The sequence below is a fragment of the Thermobia domestica genome, chromosome 5 (genome assembly GCF_964235325.1).
Source record: "Thermobia domestica chromosome 5, izTheDome1.hap1.1, whole genome shotgun sequence".
NCBI lineage: Eukaryota > Metazoa > Arthropoda > Insecta > Zygentoma > Lepismatidae > Thermobia > Thermobia domestica.
This window is the reverse complement of record NC_137458.1, coordinates 300,405,581-300,425,293: the sequence shown is the minus strand read 5'-3', so window position 1 is coordinate 300,425,293 and position 19,713 is coordinate 300,405,581. Positions and strand designations below refer to the sequence as shown.

Below are 19,713 nucleotides of genomic sequence, written 5' to 3'. Positions count from 1 at the left end.
CTTGAAAGAAAAGTTGTGGTTCGACCGAGAATTGAATATGAGACGCCTTGATTAAAAGGTGAGAAGGAGATAAAACTAATGCAGATGATTTGATATGTGAAAACGCCACCAGGAAGTTCACACGATTTAAAGCATTTTTTTAAAATCTTTCTTTTTCTTAAAAAAAGCAGCTGGTTTAAATCAAGGTTTAAATCAGCCAACCCTGTTTTCCATTCATTCTCTTTTGTGTACTCTTCTACTTTGACTGTCGGGTCTTTGTAATTTGCTTTCTTTCTTATTGCCCATTGTTTCCTCTTTTAACATACTACAAATATGGTGGTTCTTGGTGTTATTATTTTATACATTGCATATTTCAAGTTTTGAATAATTTAGAACTGTTACGAGGGAAGTTAGCATGGTTATCAGTCTATCAACATTTGAATCTGGCAGTGTTTAAAATAATTGGGATACGTTGGTCTAAACCACCATAATTTCTGTCCGATCCGATTCGTGAGGAACTGATTTCTAGTGCTATTTAATGAACAGTTCCGAAGAACCAGTTCCCTGTAATCCGTTACCACAGGTTATTAAGAAGGTACAGTCGACAATTGATTCTTCACCACTTTTAACTGACATTGAAAAAGATATAAAAATACATGCACCTAGTCTTCCCATTATTTATGGTCTTCCGAAGGTGCACAAGCCTGACATCCCCCTTCGCCCGATCATATTAGGTTTCAATCATCCAGCTTATTTACTATCAAAATGGTTATATAAAAAACACAGCATTTACAATAGTGTTTTTAAATATGTTGTAAAAGACAGTCTAGAGGTAAAACAACAATTATTATCATCTGTAAATGCCAATACCATTTTACTTGCCTCCATAGACGTTTATGTGTATCCGTCCATACCACTGGAACAAAATGGCACTTCTACCTATGAAACTAATTTTTTATTACAATTACTTGAGGTTTGTTTAACAACTAATATATTCCAATTTGAAGATCATTACTTTTCACAGAATGATGGCTTAGCCATGGGTAACACATTATGCCCAATATTGTCAAATATCGTTTTAAATCAGATTGAAACGTCTATTTTATGGCAGGACACATTTAAATACTTTAGATATTGCCGTTATGCTGATGATATTTTACTACTTGTTCGTGACGAAAGTACACTTGCACAGATATTTGAACAGTTCAACAATTAGAATTCTAAGCTGAAGTTCACCCTTGAACGTGAATCTGATAACGGCCTTCCATTTCTAGACGTATTGATTACCCGATCACTGATAAATTTATTACAAAAGTATACCGAAAACCCAATGCAGGTACTACTTACATACATCAACAGTCAGCTCATCCGCCAATGTACAAGGCCAATATTTGGAAGAACTTCTTTCGTAGAGCATTATTAATTTGTGACCATCAAAAAGATCTCAATGAAGAAATACAGTTTTTATATAAAATAGGACAAGAAAACGGTTATAAGCTGTGTATTTTACAAAAAATGGTTCAATCAAACACGTAGATCGCTGCAAGTCTCCAAAACGGTAACTTCCAAAGAAGCAAAAACTTGGATTGGAATTCCTTATTTTCCACAGCTTTCAACAAAAATTCAATGCATTCTTGCAAAGCATAACATATCTGCTTCAAGTATTCCCCCCAAAAGTTTACAAAAACATCTCACTGTATTTCAAAGCTATATTGTCGATCCATTAAATAAAGCAGGTATTTACCGCGTCTATTGCGAATGTGATTCCTCATACATTGGCCAAACTAAACGTAATATTAACACGCGTGTGAAGGAACATGTTAGACAATCAAAAAAGTCACAAGAAGGCATGTCGGGTTTAGCGCTTCATCTAAAACAACGTTCACATAATATAAAACAGGTTAAGGTAATAGGTTCAGCAGCAAAAGCAAAAAACCAACGGGAAATTAAAGAATCGTTCTTTATTCATAAATACAAACCTGCATTGAACCTTGATACTGGCAACATTGATCGAACTTGGGTACCTACCTTTGATGCATACTTTGGATCTGGCAATAGTGGCCTAACATAGACACCGCGTTCTTTTTTTATTCAGTTCATTCTTTTTTTTTTTCATTCTGCTCTGTTCATCTCAGGATCTTTTTTGTACGTTACTTTTATATAGTGGGAGGTATTCCTGGTTTTATCTCCTTTCCGTTTTAATCCTTTTTACCTTGCCACTGAGGAAAGAACCAGTTGAGAGTTCCTAAACGTCAAAATCTTTAAATTTTTCAAGGGAGGATTCATTGGTGAGTAGCCAATTTTTTTTTTTTCTTAAGGTCGTTATTTTTATAAATTGAGAATAATAGAAATTGCCTCCTCCCCCTACTCTTTAGGAGCGAAATTTTCTAAAGTGCAAGTCCTCTCCTCCACCATTTTTAGGATATGCATTTTAATGAAAATGACAACACAGATTTGCTCGGTTCGAGTGCTATTTTCAAAAATTATTTCAAACGATTTCGTCCTTTTTGACAAGACAGGCAAGGTCAAATGGGATATAGACGAGAAAAATATAGAAATTTTCCTCTGCTTTACTTAGAATTTTTGAAAAAACTGGGATACGTGTGGAATTCTTTTTAATGAAAAGTTTATATACCAAGTTTAATTTTTCTAAGGTTCCTGAGACACTATCTTTGGCATAAATTGTTTATCCTCCTCCCCTTTAGGATACATGTTTTAATCAAACCGATGTGTTCAAAATCCAGTTTGAAGTAGTTCTAAAGGTTCACTCCGTTATATATATATATATATATATATATATATATATATATATTTGGTCTAGGAATTAATTCGTGCGGTTGGTACGCACACATTGAAGCTGTAGTACAAACACAAAATACATAAATACCTTAAGAAAATTATTGTCCATCGCTAGCCACCACTTTCGCCCATCTGTCAGGCAATGTACGGATTCCGTGGCGAAAGAAGTCCTCATCCTTGGAAGCGATCCAGTCAGAGACCCATGTTTCGATATCTTCTGAAGAAGTAAACCGCTGCCCAATCAAATCGTTGTTCATGCAATCGAACAAGTAGTAGTCCGAAGGAGCAACGTCTGGTGAATACGGCGGGTGGGGTAAAACTTCCCATCCGACATTTTCTAAATAGGTTTTGACCGGTTTTGCGACATGTGGGCGAGCGTTATCATGTTGAACAATAAGTTTATCATGTCTGTTCTCCCATTCTGGTCGTGTTCTGGCCAGAGCTTGCTTCAAACGCATTAATTGTCGTCGATAACATTCTCCATTCATAGTTTCACTCGGTTGCAGCAGCTCATAGTACACCACACCTTTCATATCCCACCATATGCACAGCATAACCTTTGCACAGTGAATATCTCGTTTTGGTTGTGATGGACCTGGTTTCACCCAGGCCTTTTTTCGTTTAGGGTTCTCGTAATGGATCCACTTCTCATCATCCGTAATAATTCGATGCAGAAACCCCTTTCTCCTCTGTCGTTGAAGCAGCAATTCGCAAATGGTTTTTCGTCTTTCAACGTCTCTGTCTTTCAATTCATGTGGAACCCAATGTGACATCTTTTGAATCATTCCCATGGCTTTCAAGCGTTTGGAGACTGTTGTTTGATCAACGCCTAATGCTGCTGCAAGTTGTTCCTGCGTTTGACACGAATCCTGCTCGAGCAATGCTGTAAATTCTTCGTCTTGAAATTTTTTGGGCTGTCCAGCTCGCTCTTGGTCTGCCAAGCCGAAATCACCACTTCTAAACCGTGCAAACCACTTCTGACACGTTCGCTCAGCTAGAGCATGGTCACCATACACTTCCACCAAAATACGATGACTTTCTGTCGCACTTTTCTGCATGTTAATGCAGCAGGACACCCCGCAAAAACACTTTATCAGGCACAAATTGCGCCATGTTCACTTAACTACAAACTGGTGTTGTTGACGCTTTAATCCACTGCCCTATACTACGAACGATACGCGATGACAGGGGTTTGCAACACATGTGTGGATACACGGAACTGTGGGACGCTCCGTTCGTTGCGCCATCTCTTGTCCACCCGCACGAATTAATTCCTAGACGAAATATATATATATGAACGTTCCAATTATGATAAAAAGGGCTATGATATTGCTGATATAATGAATATGTCACTGTTATAGGGATAAAGATAGAGCTTAAAATACTACAATATTCAGTGCAATGGGGAAACGTACTTTACCAATCTCGTATTAGTAATCTTAGTCTTTTCGCAGAATTGTGTTTCATATTTGAGTTTAATAGTCTTTCATTGAAAATATAAGAATATTTGGTGTGATGTGGTGAGTTTATGTATGCAAGGAACATATTTCTCTCTGACTAACCTGCTCTTGATTATGTAGATGGCTTCCCTCTTATGAATGTGGAAACTGTTTTCGTCCTTTTATATCGATGAATGAGAATAAACGCGAAGTTCACTGGATTCAATACTTATCCAGTGGAACTTAGAATGAGAATAGATGGTAATTGAGTGTGTTATCTCTCATAAGATAGGTTGACTTCAGAGTTAGTGTGTAAACTCTTCTGTTTACGTGTACCTCTCAAAGGTTAAGGTATTGGTCTGCTAGTTACGAGTGACTATAGTAGACACCGAATTGCATGATACTGGACAAATATTCTCAGCTTATATTCCACGAACGGGAGAACACTGAAACGTGGAAAAGTACAATCTATGTCGTCTCAAATCCAAAATTCCGAAGTGTACAGAAAAACGTCAGTTCGAGAGAAATATGTTCTTTAGCATAATGTAACTGACGAAGTTCGTACAATTTGTTGCATACACAAGCTTACGCAGGGTGTCTACCAGGCAGAGAATTTTGTAGGGTCAGGGAATTTCATTATGCGTCAGGGAAAAATCTTTACCAGGACCTCTATAATGGGAACTAGCCTAAGGCTAGCTTGGGCTTCGCCGCAAGACCTTCGCGCTAGCTCGGGCTACGGTGTCGCACCTCATAAACGTACAAGCATGCCAAATTTCGTCATTGTGGCCCTACCGGAAGTACCAACATTTTGGAGTACAGAATATACATTTAAATAACATGGGGAAAGATTTTTCAGTTTCCCATAAAACCCACCTAAAATTATATTTTTTTTATTTTTTATTTTATTTTATTTTATTTTATTATTATTATTATTATTTTTTGTTATATAAGCTATCAGAAACCCAGGCCTCCCAGCTGTCCTATTTTCCTATTTTTTTTCCTATATTTTAAAAATTTGTGTATATTTGTCCTCATTGGCGTCTCTGGCATGTAAAATTTGGGGGGGGGACATCAAAGGAAATGATCTAACTACTAGTGAGTATCTAAATAAATTAAATTATAAATAAAATATTGAATATTTTGCATTTCAAAATATTGGGGGGACGCGTCCCCTCCGCCAGAGACGCCCATGTTTGTCCTATACTTTAATATTGTCCTTTATTGCCTGTATTTTTCAGTCTGTGATAATGGTCTAAGTTAACCATCCCATTTTCAAAAATTTTTGCGTTTAAATTCTATTATAATATGATGACTAAATAAAAATAAATAGTGGAAAAGGTGGGTGTTAGGGGTGAAGGATGGCCACTAAAATAGTCATAAATTACAGATAAATGAATTGGTTCGTTTGTACGTTTGTAGAGTATTGTATAAGCATATAAACAATGATGAAAACTTACAGTTCACTCTAAATATAAGTTATTTTTCATGACATGTACTAAGAAAAAAAGGTAGCGACAGTCAGGGAAAATTATAATTTTGTCAGGGAATTTGAATTTGCTTACTTGGTAGACACCCTGTTACATGACACGGGAGCTATACAGTAGAGACAAAACAACATAATTTACATGTGTACTATAGACATAACGTTATTCTTTTCCGGTTTGTCTGGACTAGTTAACCAGTGAATAATAAAAAAAATTAACAAATCCACATGCGTGAAATAAACATAAAACTTTCAATAAAATTAAAACATTGATTTCAGTTTTTATTTTTTAAGTCAATATCCCCGACGACAAAAATGAGGTTGCCTCGCATCGCGATGTTACAAAATTCCAATGTGTGAGCAAATAACTATGGTATCTGAGTCATACACGAATAGAATATACAGGATATAATTCGAGCAAAGATCAACCAACACCATAATTGAAAGAAAAATGCACTTCCAGAAAATTCCATTAATATTATAAATCAAATACCAATATATATACGTATGTCCATTGTTTTTGAAAAAGATCTTGAAAACCAAGCTAAATGTTGATCAAGTCTGTATCGAAAATCATTTAAACCTCTATGTATTTCACTCAGTGTTAATTCTTTAGTTGTCATCAACAAAGTTTGTTTACTGTCTTGATCGAGTGAAGTAACAACGAACTTGGACCTTGAACTTTTTACCGTTCATCAAAACGCTGACTTACGAATTTTTTCTCTTTGAAGCAAAGTTTAACACATTATTTTTTTTAACACTTAAAACAGCAGATTAAAGAAGAATGTTAACAAATTCCAGTGTTGCTAACTCTCTAGAAAAGTTACTGTTTGTGATCAGAATATTTCCCACGTATGTATCAATTGTAAATTGTTGTTAATGTACTTAGGGTTTGATATTACCCTGGATTTGTACTAGTAATCACTTTTCACTGAAATACATTAAATTTGACATTGTAACACTTAGATCACTAAACACTCACGTAGCTCTTGTGTGATGAATGTAGTGTGACAATACTGAAATAACTGGTATCGAATCGTAGGATGACTATAATAACCCTAGCTGGATGTGGTTAGGTACCAGGCGGGAATCGAACTGAAGCTCCCCAACTTGATGATTCTTCAGACACTGTTTGCTGATAGTATCGTACTATTTCGACAACAATTTAGGACCTACGAGCTCCCTCTTAGCTAAGCGGTCAGTGTACGTGCTTTTGGCGTTATGTGATCCGGGTTCAATTCCCGGTGGGAGCTCATGTGGTTCGGATTCCACGTTAAGCTGTAGGTCCATGTCTCATGTAGCCTCACTGCTAAAAGGGTCAATGAACTCAAAATCAGTCAACAGTTTGGATCTTGCCTACCACTGTAGATGGTAACACTGGTACAGTTGGAGGGTCTCTGAAGTCATATTCACACATCCGGCAAATGAGTAAAAGTCCATGGCAAGATTTTAGTGAGAGAATTCGTGTTGTCCATGCAACTGTGTGTGTGTTAGTGTAAGTGTGAATTCGGTTGTGATAGTGGCGTCGTAAGAATTTCGTGTATGTGGGTGACAAAGTACGTATAAAAGTGTTCTTCATTGAATTAGTGTTCGAGCATTTCGAGCTTCTTGTGAATTGAACTTTAGTGTGTTACTATAGAGTGATGTACCCTCATGTCCAAAATTATTGTCGCATGTCTATAAATATGTTGTTGTAGGAATATAATTTGATAAGGAATTCGCCCGGTATTTCTTATAATGTTAGTATGTGTATAATCGGCAAAGACATGCATGTGGCAAATTTTATGTCAAAAGAGTGGTAAATAAGAACAATAAAGCGAAAATAAAACTTTCTTATCCATTTAGCAACATTTGGTTTTACTCATTCTGATTTTCGTAATTATAATTCTTTTCCTGTGAAGTTTACCACAAATATACATTTCTCGATTATACACATAGTATCAGTATTAAAGTACCCTGCTAAATCATTATCAAATTATATTCTTACAAGAAGACAGTTATAGATATGCGACAATCATTTTGGACATAAGTGTACATTATGATCTACTGAACATTGTTGGCTTGTATTGATTGTAAGTACTAAATATACATTTCCATGAATAAGGAAGACCAAAATTATCTTACAGATATGAAAAGCTATAAACTATAGACATCAATTACGGGTATGATTGAATATAAACCTATTGGGCCTTATGCAGAGTCGTTCTGACGCGTGGTTAGTGTCATACTAAAGAGTTCGACTGACATATGTTTCCTGCAGTAGTCAGGCTTTTAATAAGACGCTAATCATACGTCAAAATGACTGCGCATAAGGCGGATTATTTCTTAAAATCTATACATGAAGTAAACTGGCACGTAAATTAATATATAATTAATGAAATTACAGGGTGTCTATCGGTCACGAATGTCACGATTTTTTTAAACTGTATAAATGTAAGTACAGATTGGAAAATTTTGTTCTATAAAACATCAAAATTCACCACCAAAAATGTCTATGGTCGGGTTTAAACGCTACCAAATCGCAAGCAAAGTACGTTTCTATCACATGGATGAAAATTAGGCCTAATTCGCACCCAAATTCACTCTTCAAAGTGTTAGAAAATTTTATGGTTTGGTAAAGAAAAGGTCACGAAATTTCATTTTCGTATTTTAGTAGACACCTTGAATTATGTACAATGTCTATATCATGATGAATTCTATTTGTGGCTGATATATGTGTGCAACATGCTACACATGTATGAGTTTTTAAAAAATGAAAGTGAATTCCTTCAGTTTAACGTCCCACGATTATGCCTTTTAGGCTAAGGGAGACGAATGATCCAGGTAAATGAATGATGATGGTAGAATGAGAAAGTGGGAGGAAATCGGAGTACCCCGAGAAAACCCACGGATACGATGTTGTGCGCTACAGACATACTTGGCCGGGTATCGAACCAGGGACCCCACGTACCAGAGGTAAGCGCTCTATCACTGAGCCATCGTGTCTCCCTCATATATAAATAAACAACGGAATATTTAATCATTGCAAAAAAAAATCTGATAAAATTAATTTAGTTGATGATGATGATACCTTATTACCGCGATATGTAAAACTATGAACTACAAATTGTGAGAATTGAAAGTTTGTAAGGGACAACGCGTTTTCGGGGCATTTAACGTGTTTCTGATTAAAGTTAGATGCAGATTTAAAATATGGGGGCCACTTTTTGGATAATTTACAAGTAGAACGTTATTTCACAAAAGAAGAGTTAGTTCAAGGAATTTATTTTTGTGGGCACCCAATACGTAACCTCTATATGAACATACGTACAACACTGAAAAATTTATTTTATTAACATGCTAAAGGCCGTGGTGGCTCAGTGGTAGAACGTTCACCTCTGGTGCATGGGGTCCCTGGTTCGATCCCAGCTGACGCCAAGTAAGCTTTGTGGTGGACAAACATCGTGTACGTTGGTTTTCTCGGGGTTCTACCGTTTCCTCTCACTTTCTTCATAAGAGGAGAATTGTCTGAGAGGAAAGTTTTGTAACAAATACAGAAATTTTAAAAACCAGAATAGAAAGAACACTGTACACTCCACTTGAAATCTGCACATTTTGGTTACGATATATTTCTACTTAAGTACTGAAAGTTCTCAATACAAGTAAGAAGACCAACAATTAAGCAAGGGGAATGTGAATTGGTACTCAGTTTATAATATATACAGGGTGCGGCACGTAAAACCGGCCCGTAAAGTGAACACATAAAATGAAATGTAATGTATTGAATATGATTAACTACAACACATAAATGAAATGTAATGTATTGAATATGACTACTCACCTTCACAGCAGGTGCTGAAAGTGTCCTCCGCCCACTTCAACACAAATGTGAGCACGATTGAGGAGATTCATATATACCCTTGTCAGTTCTTGTGTTGTAATGCTATTGGTGACATCCTGGATCCTGGTCTTGAGTTCAATTGTGTGTGGATTTGTTTCGTATACTCTTTCCTTTAACAGTCCCCATAAGTAAAAGTCACACGTGGACAAGTCTGGTGACCGAGGAGGCCACAAGCCTTTGCTGATTGTCCTCTCTGGTGTAAACATCTCATGCACAAGGGACAATGATGCAGCTGATGTGTGGCATGTTGCACCGTCCTGCTGAAAGTAACATAACTGACGCTCCTCTTCGGTCAAGTGTGTATAAAACTCCTCCAGGATTTCCATATACACGTCACTGTTCACTGTCGTCTCAAAGAATATGGGCCCAATAACGCGTGTGGCGGAAATGGCACACCAAACACCAATCTTCTCATCATGCAAGGGTACCTGGTGGATTGCGTGTGAATTTTCTGTCGACCAATACCGGTTGTTTTGGGAATTTACGTACCCAGACAGGTGGAACCACGCCTCGTTACTCATGATGAGCATTAGTGGATCCAAGAAACCACTGGCAACATTGCTCAACAGCCATGAACAGAAATGCACCCTCTTCTGCAGGTCAGGCTCCTTCAGTTCTTGCACAACACTTATCCGGTACGGTTTTAACTTCAGTCCCCTTAAAACACGTCTGCAACTTCTCTCACTCGCATGAACCTGTTGACTCAATCTCCTGGTTGACTTTCGAGGACTTCTTGTCATTATCTCCTCCACCTGCATCTTTAATTCAGGCGTGCAGACAGATGGTCGTCTGTTCCTGGGAGCATGTTGAACCGATCCTGTACGCCGCCATTTTTCAATCAATTCCTGAATGGTGCTTTTTGCTGGCACAGAACGTCCTGGAAATTTCTCCCGAAACAAATTCTTTGTTTTCACCAAAGATCCAGTGAAAATGAACCCTTCAACAATGGCAACACGCTCGGGTATCGAATACGGCATTATCACACACTGACACTCACCCGGCTTCACACAACGAGGCCTTTTTCTCAACTGGTTTCGACAAGTTTCACTGGCTGCGGCTGCACGTGACTGATGCAGGTCACGTAAGTCGACCCGACCTCGACACGTCATCTCTTGGTAGGAAGGTAGATTATTTAAGTGTTGCCAAAAACACAATATACCAGAATATTACGACGGGCCGGTTTTACGTGCCGCACCCTGTATTATTTTGTCAACAACTCGACATTCTAATGGCACACTAGAAAATTCTGATTATCATTCTTCTTACAGATTCATCAATTCCGGAATATCGCTTGCACTTTCGACACTCTTGTGGACTTTTCGTCACGGAGGATGAAAAGAGAAGAAAGGAAAAAGTCAGGAAGATAAAAGGAACGGACTTGACCAGGATAGAGCAGTACTGGAGACACTTCATCAAAACCAAGGATCACATGTCAAATTGTGTAAACCCAGGTTACAATATATGAGGTAAATTTGCGAATTCTTTTGTTCATTAGTGGAAGGTTGCTAACTCGTCTTAATATTTTTATTGTTATGCCAAAGGCAGGGTTGGCTGGCTTAAACCAACTGTTTTTAAACGGTTTACACCAAGAAACTAAAAATGTTCGTAAAAGTATAAATGTTCGTAAAATCGTGATGAACACACATTTGTGGGTTATCACGTTTCACTCCCGTATATTATTCGTATTATATTCAGACCTAAATTCCCCATTCACTAATCAAAGAGATTATACTACAAAAGCAACTTGTTTTTATAAGTTTATGAATGTTTCTTTTCTGATTTTTTATAGCTTATTATTATTATTATTATGCAATTGCAATCAAAGAAAAAATCTAAATATTGTTTCATTGATAAAATACATCGAAATGCCGTATTTTTTTTTCTTGGAAGGGGTCATACAAACCCCACGAGAGACATTTATTGAAATCAGAAATATCTTTGGTATCTATTTATGTATAAACGGGTCAGAGCCAAAGTGGACTCAAATAATTCGTATCTTTATTAACTTTTCTTATCTTTATTCACTTTTCTTGCTAATGTGGAGATTAAATCGTTGTATTCCTTTAACTTGGACTAATAAAAGTCGTAGTGAACTAAACTTGGACTAAATTAGTTCTTCTGTGCTTTGCAATATTTTGAAATTGTTCATATGTAATTCTGTATAATGGTTTCACTTGTGCAACTGTTTATTTTTTGTCTTTCTGAAATGACTCTTGACAATTGTATTAACAAGTATGTAAAGATCAGTACAACGTATTTTTTATCAGGAGTCCTTCGTGAATCGGCGGGCAGGCGTTTCGCATTTGTGGCCAATTAATCCCAGTTTCGAGTTCAAATGAAGGACAATTTATCTCGAATGTAAACCGAAAAGCGGTTTGGATTTCGCTTTAAACTTATGTGATCCCTTCCGGCATAACCCGGTTGTTGCATAATAATTATAAGGCGAAACAAACGTATTTTTGTCCATATGTATTATTTAAACAAAAAAAAATGGATTAAACAAAAAAACGGGTTTTTGGTTTTTTTCAATAAAAACCCTAGTTTTTGCCAACCCTGGCCAATGGTGTACAAAGTTGGAAGTTACTGCTTCCCATTTATCACTTAACCATCCCCTATCTAACTTTTTATTCTTTTTTTTTTTTTTCTAGTGAATAAACAAATTTTCAAACACTAATCTTTCAAATTAGTTTTCATCTTCTACTGAAACTATTTTTGGATCAAAAGATTCAATATATTTCAGTCAAAAATTTTCTTGTATCTATATATATAAAAGAGAACGTACAAATCCTTTGTTAGCTCATCACGCTAATACGGCTGAACCAATTTCTTTCATTTTTGGGGGGTTATTAAGATTTGGACCCTAGATGGTTTTTATCATATCACTTTAATTTTCAATTACCAGTGTCTTGAGATAATTGACCATTCAAGTGTCCATAACGTAGAAATACTTTGTTAGCTCATCATAGCTAAATCTAACCGTATTTATATGCAACCCACATGACCGTGTCACTCGGCGGGTTAACATAAATGACAGGCGATATAATGTTAACATTTACTGCAATCTTCTATGGTTTTTATCATATCACTTGAAAGCGAAAAAGTAAAAATTATCTAAGTAACAAAGTTTATTGCGTTCCGGGGTGACCCCAGCGAAGCGGGGTGAACGCTGCTAGTGCCTTATATCTGGAGAACTACTATAGTGTAGCCAAACCCAAACTATCAGTTAACTCAGTATGATGTGCTTATTCCGTAGAAAATACGAAAACTTGATTTAGGGTCCGTTCAGAAATTTTGTGTCCCTGATCCAAAGACAAATTTGCCCAAGATCGCAATCTTTTGATCCATATTTGGTTTTTCTGTTTTCTTGTTAGTAGTTCTGCATTCTGCATTCAGAGATCCATTTTTACATCATTGAAATTACGAGTATTTACTAAATATTTTAATTTCATGGTGTCTTTGGTTATGTACTTAGTTAACCATTTAAGTATTATAAGAGTGGGATGTCTTCTTCCTGATACAATGGGCCTAATTGAAATGCCAACTTTATGTATCCTTGGTAAACGATGTACGAAGTAACCAGAAAAGTTACAAGTGATAAACAAAGATTATAATACAGTGGATGTTCATACTTTTCGGTTTCGAAGTAATCTCCATCAATATCCAACATCATTTGCCAACGTTCCTGTGGCTGCACAATGCCCTAATGATAAAACTCGGCGGCCGTGGATGGGAAGAAGTGTCTGAGTGCGTTCCGCAGGTCTCCCTCATTTACCAAGGATCTCCCTCGTTGTAGTTGTCGAGGGAATGAAATAGGTGGTAATAAGTTGGGCATGGTCCAGTGAATATGACGAATGGCAGTCTTCCAGCCAAGTTGCTGAAGGGTCTTCCGGATCATCTTTATCATATGTGGCTGGACATTATCGTGCAGAACCAGCACACCTTTGCTATTCACCAATACCGACTCGTGCTGCAATGCACGGTGCATTTTTTGCAGCTGCTGAGGGTAGAAGTCAGCAGTGATGATAATTCACCACTTGCCGACAATTCCGCCATACAGAGAGCATAACTTTTCATGGGTGCAGAGGTGGTCTTGAGATGTCAGGAATAGGGTAACGTGGCGACAACCAATGTCTGGTACGCTTCGGAGTGTCATAGAGGACCCACTTTTCGTTATCAGTAAGCAAGCAATCGAAGATGGATATGTTCAGGTGCAGAGTAAGCAAGAATAAACAGGTTGTCACTCGTTGTTCCTTGTTGGCTGCCGACAATGTGTGGTGTACCTACTTGCTTAACTTATATGACCCGTATCCCATGCAGGAGAGTCGGACTGTTTCATCGGAATCATGGAACCTTTCTGCAAGTTCTTCACACGATAGACTACTGTCCTCCTCGATAGCTGCTTTCAGGGCCTCGTCATCCACTGCGAGGTTCATCCGAAAGGCTCACATCACTCGAACGGAATTTCTGAAAGCAATGCCTGGCGATGCGTTCATTCACGGCATTATCCCCAAATGCCCGTTATATGCAACGACTTAATGCAGCAGCGAACAGGCTGTTTCGATACCTCCATTTCTCTTGCATGTTCAACCATATTTAGAGAAAAGAATATCTGAAGTACTCTACATCGAAATTGAAAAGAAAAAAAGTCTCCTTTCTACCAGTTAATTTTTGAGAAGTGACCTGCCAACTGCCATCCCATGGCAGTACCTGAATCTGTGGTTACACAAGAAATCATGTAAATAATACTGTTTACATATTTAATATTATTCCTTCTCTGTTTATAGTACCTAATATTAACTGGTCTAAGGGAAAAACGCAGACTGAAAGTATTTGAGAACAAGATCCTAAGACGAATATTCGGACCCAAGAGGAACGGGAATGGGGAATGGTGGAAACGCCATGGCGAGGAATTACATAATTTACACCGCTTACCAAACGTTGTTAGTCATCAAATCTACGAGGCTCAGGTGAGCAGGTTATGTAGCCAGAATGGAAGAAAGTAGGAACGTTTTCAACGTTTTAACGTCCAATGGAAAACGAGCATTAGGAAGACCTAGGCGCAGATGGGGAGACAATATTAAGATGGATCTCGCAGAAATTGGAGTACAAAGTAGAAACTGGGTCCAGTTGGCTAAGGCTAGAAATCAGTGGAGAGCTTTTGTGCTCCGGGTCCCATAGGCCATAGAGTTAGTTAATTAGTTAGTTAGTTAATATTTAACTGGAACAATATGATTCAAGTGATGAAAATTTAGAAGTCAGAAGACTACTGATTAAACAAAAAAATGTGGATTACTAAATCTACAGTGTCTAGTATTTAGGAAACAAGTCTACTAATTTAGTTGATCTGTACAATTGAAGTAAGAAAACTGACAAGTAAATAAGGATTTGAATAGGACAAGCATAAAGATTTGATTGATTGAAAAAGATGGTAGTGTGCATCGAAACAGTTTTGGAATAGAATAAGGATTATCATGCATTAAAGTTTGCAGTTCATTTTCGTAACTATATATTGTGCAGATTTACCGAAGTTACTATTAAAAGTGTAACATTCGTGCTCCAAAACTTCTGGTGGATTATGAAAGGTTTCTACCGTCTGCACAAATATCTAGTAAAAAATGTAATGACAGGTTTTAAGGCTTTACGAGACTGATATTTTCTAATAGTGGCTATATGATACATTTTAATATTGAAGATAAAAATACCTTACCTTGTATCCAGCGTTTTATTTATGCGCTATTGCATCGCAGTTTCCTGCACAAAATGTTAAGAAATGCGATGCATCCGTGGTCAACTGAAGTGAGTTATTTCTGCAACAGAAAACTGGTATATCGTTGTCTTCATGATAAGACCTGCTTTCTCTTACTTTCGATCGCACTAACAGTTAAAGCTAAGTAAACCTCGTAAACCTTTTCCGTTTAAGCATATGTTACGTTCTCATGAATACAACTACTGCATACTAAAACAATATTACTTAAGATTGTCTGTAGAATTGACGAGAAACAGACATTGTTCATTTCAACATTTTATTCCATCTGTAAAGAAAACACTTCTTTGCAAGGGCTTACTTCTTCAAAACTAGTTCAGTAGCGAAAACGAAAATTTTAACAGTACTCCCTTGTCTTGCCCTTTTGTTTCTTTATAGCTGTTTCATTCATAGCATTAAATCAGAAATATATATATATAATTTCGTACGCTTTTGCTGTTTTGCATTAAAATTGCGAACGAAATGGTTAAAAATTGGACCTGAGTACCATTTGGCTACTATATGAGTTAGAAAACGAAAATTTATGCGAAATTAAGCTATCTTGTTTTTGTCGTAATGAAAGTTTATTAAATGTACTTCTAGTTCTGTTTCTTGACAGTATTATGAAATCGGCACTTAGTAATAGCTCTATATGAATATATTTAGTACCAACTACCTGCTTAGACGGTCTGTACAGCCTCATAGTTAGTACATTCTAAAAGTATAATTTTAATTACTTTTTCTCTATTGTACTTTTCGTTATTACACTTGTTTATGAGACTTTTTTTAAATATATTTTTAATTATATTTTCTAATAATAGTTAATAGGTGTCGTTACGTGTGTTGCTAGCCTTGACGCCAATAGATGGCGCTAGAGTGCAGCCAATTTCTAGATTTAAAACTGTTGTGACCATTTAATTTCAGGTTAAAAACGGAATTCTTTCAATTACATTATTTCAATATAGGACAAGGACCATAACCATCTTTACATTTGAGCATTGGTATTTGTGTAACCACAAGCTTGTTGGTGGGCAAACTAAAATGAAAAGTTAAATGTAATTTATTATTTATTTATTCAACACAACAGGCTCTAGGGCCAGTTATAGTGTTGTTCCTTTATAAATACATTTACCCACAGTTATATCTTTTAACAAGATTATACATTTTCGTTATCACATATATTTTAAAGTATTCTCGTATTCTTACTCTGACATTGCAGAAACATCTATACCAGACATCCTTTCATTTGCATTATAGGAAGCACTCATCCTCCATATAGAAAGACCTAGCAAGGATATTTGTTCTTGCCTTTTGCAGTAAAATGTATTGGTATTTCCTACACCGGTTTTACGTCAGTGTCAAATGCTGCGCTGTTAGGTAGTTAACATGTACGTTGACTTATTCCTTTCCATGGATTTTGGTTGATAGGTGTTGCTGGTAAACAATAAACTGTATACATTTGCATTTTTAGAAAAGCAGCTACTTATGATATCCGCGTTCACAGGGAATCCGCACAGTAGTTATTAACCTAAGCTAGTATATGGAAAAATTTCTTCTTACGCGCTTTTCGCACTATACCACAACAGAGGAACTCAATAATTGTGTATATTTGAATTGGGAAAAATTAGTGGTTGCGAAACACACACACACCTTTACAGAACTGGAAGGAAGTAGCTTAAACGTATCACAGTATCTTGATTTGAGAATTCGAGACCTAAAACCAAAAAGGATAAATTGATTTCTCTACGACTCTGGTCAGACATTTCACAAAAAAAATCGAAAACATTGCAAATATTCTCGGATTAATTTTTTCCGCAAAATCAGACATAAGTATTAAAAAATTATTGTTAGGATATAATGATTATTACAAGGATTATTAAATTAAAATATATACTCAAACTCAGGTGGGCAATTGTCCTCCCCTCGCGTCCCCGTGTTGTGTATAGTCCCCCGAAAGAAAATCGTTAATACTCAACTGTTCCAGGGCCTATTGTTTCTGTATAACACCTTTGAGTGTTTACGGGAAAAGGTAATTCAAATGTAGGATTAACATTAAATGTAGCTCAGATTTGTTAATGAAGCTATAGCAAAATCCCAGTTCTTGTCGAGGTTGGCTTCATCCAGATTTAACTTAGGATTCATGGTCCTTATAAGTAGAAATCGGGTGTTCAGACACTAAACAACACGGAAAATAATCACAGTTCAAAGTATATCCACTAAAGTCTAACTCAAAATAATGAAGATAAACGGTGCGTAATGTCCAGATAATCTAGAAATATACCTGTTTGATCATTGTAGAGAATATCTACCACAGAAAGAAGCATTTCACTTAATTGTCCGTAGAAAGAAATTATTGGTTATTCCTGAATCAAAGAAAATTATATTTTATTTTAGTGTATTTTTGTACTCAGTCACAAGTTGGTTGGTTTGTTCTTATGGTCCGTCTCAAAGTATAATTAATTGCGCTTGTAGATGATAATGAGATATTTTTTCAAGTTGTTAATTGATTATTATGTCCTTGATTGTAAGGTATATTTTATCAAAATCTAAAATATTTATACTATACAGACGGGCGGGTTATATAAACTCTCAGGTGATCGTTAAGGACGGGCGTGGTTCATAAATTTCGTTTGTGTTTGGCAAATAAGTAATTCAGTAGCAGTCATAAGATTGGATGGCTTTTAGAGCGTCCTTTTTTTCTGAAGACAAAGTGATAGTCATTCATAAATAGTTTCCACTAGCGTGGCATATACACAACCAATCGTTCCGTTTATGAAAGGTGTGGTATATAAACAGACGACGTAGAAGACGAGTGTGGTTTGTAAGCCTCTTTTGTGTTTGCTTAGTCAAATAAGTAATTCAGTACCAATCATAGGATTGGGTGACTTTTCGAATGGCCTTTTTTTTCTGAAGAAAAACTGATAGCCGTTTTTAAGTAGTTTAGAAACTGGCGTGGCATATAAACAGGCTGGACGTAGTAGATGGGTGTAGTTTATAATCCTTATTCACGCTTGTCAAATAAGTCATTCCATATATTGGAAAGTAATAAAAATTCAGTTGTTTTAAAATAAAGATTAGCTTTTTTTAATTTTTCTTTCTGACAAGGAAGACTGATTTCAAGTAGGCGTCCCTAAACTATTAAGAAACATGCAAGAACTTTTGAATTCGTATATTTTCACTCTTGAGCACTTATCCAGTTCCCTTTAATATCTCAGGAGCTGCGGTTACAACGAGTTGTTTTGCATTTAATATAACGTAATCTATATTTAACTATATGTAATAATCATCATACTAATAACAAGTTACCATGACTATGTGAGATATTAAAACCTTACACTTCTTTTATTTCAAAAGATGACTACTGGAAACCATTACATCACAAAAATATGTCAAATATATTTCTTCGTGACATCAACTATATATCTTCACGACAACCACCCTTATGAATAATAATCTTTTTTTTCTTGACAACCTAATCAAGAAACTTTTTCTTTTTCAATATACATATTTCTGCTCAATTATTGCGCCTCTGATCATATTCATAAAACAGGTACAGTTGATAATATTATTACACCATTATGATCGTATGATCGTATCGTTATACGGTGGCTCAATGGTACAGTGTTCACCTCTACTGCATGGGGTCCCTGGTTCAATCTCAGCAGCGGACATACACCGTGTGCATGTTTTTTCGGGATTCTCCCTCTTTCACCATTCCCCGCTTTACATAGTCTCACGGATATGTCAACTGTGCACCCTATAGTTCAGCAAATTCTACTCTCTTGCCATTCCTTACGACTTGCAGGTTGCGATGTCCAATTTTGTTGGGTGCCTGGCCATGCTGGTATTCCAGGGAACGAGCGTGCTGACCGTGTTGCCAAAGAAGCTGCCCTTACAGGACCTGAGTATCCGTCACCGCTCCCCAGCTCTGATATTTGCCCTGTAATCAACCGTCTTCTCCTTCAGCGCTGGCAGACAAACTGGGATGAGCACCTTCAGAATAAATTGCATGCTGTCAAGCCGCGACTTGGTGTTTGGGCCACGAGTTCTCGTCCTTCAAGACTGGAAGAACGACGATTGGCACGATTACGTATCGGGCACAGCCATCTGACCCATGGCTACCTGTTACGTCGTCAGAACCCGCCTTCCTGCACCCAGTGTGGTGCATTCCTGACCATCCGTCACCTTCTTGTGGAATGTGTTCCTCTTGCTCCTGAGCGAGCCCGCCTTGGCTTACCAGCTGATCTGTCTACCTTGCTTGGAGACGATGTCCAGATGATCCAGAAAGTTTTCACCTACTTGCAGCTTTTGCACGTCTTGCGTGATCTGTGAGTGCATTTCTCACATTTCTTTTAATTAATTTATTTCTGCTTTTATCTACCGTTTGTGT

General features: G+C 36.9%; 2 protein-coding genes across 3 annotated transcripts in view; both read left to right on the top strand.

Annotated features, from left to right (window-relative positions):
• LOC145686743 (protein maelstrom homolog) overlaps positions 1-19,713 on the top strand; it is a 42,258-nt gene that overhangs the window by 14,432 nt on the left and 8,113 nt on the right. Inside the window, exon 2 of one of the 2 annotated variants that reach the window (XM_081760376.1) lies at positions 10,849-11,046. The exons of the other annotated variant lie outside the window; for it this stretch is intronic. The gene's annotated coding sequence lies outside the window, so the exon portion shown is untranslated. The remainder of the gene's footprint in view (positions 1-10,848; positions 11,047-19,713) is intronic. 2 annotated transcript variants of the gene reach the window in all.
• Positions 19,065-19,655, top strand: LOC145685610 (uncharacterized). The gene has a single exon (XM_081757999.1). The coding sequence runs from the start codon at positions 19,065-19,067 to the stop codon at positions 19,653-19,655; it is 591 nt and encodes a 196-aa protein (XP_081614125.1).

Bases quoted from the DNA above. Each gene is read 5' to 3' on its own strand.
- LOC145685610 (XM_081757999.1), top strand. From the start codon at position 19,065: ATGTCAACTGTGCACCCTATAGTTCAGCAAATTCTACTCTCTTGCCAT.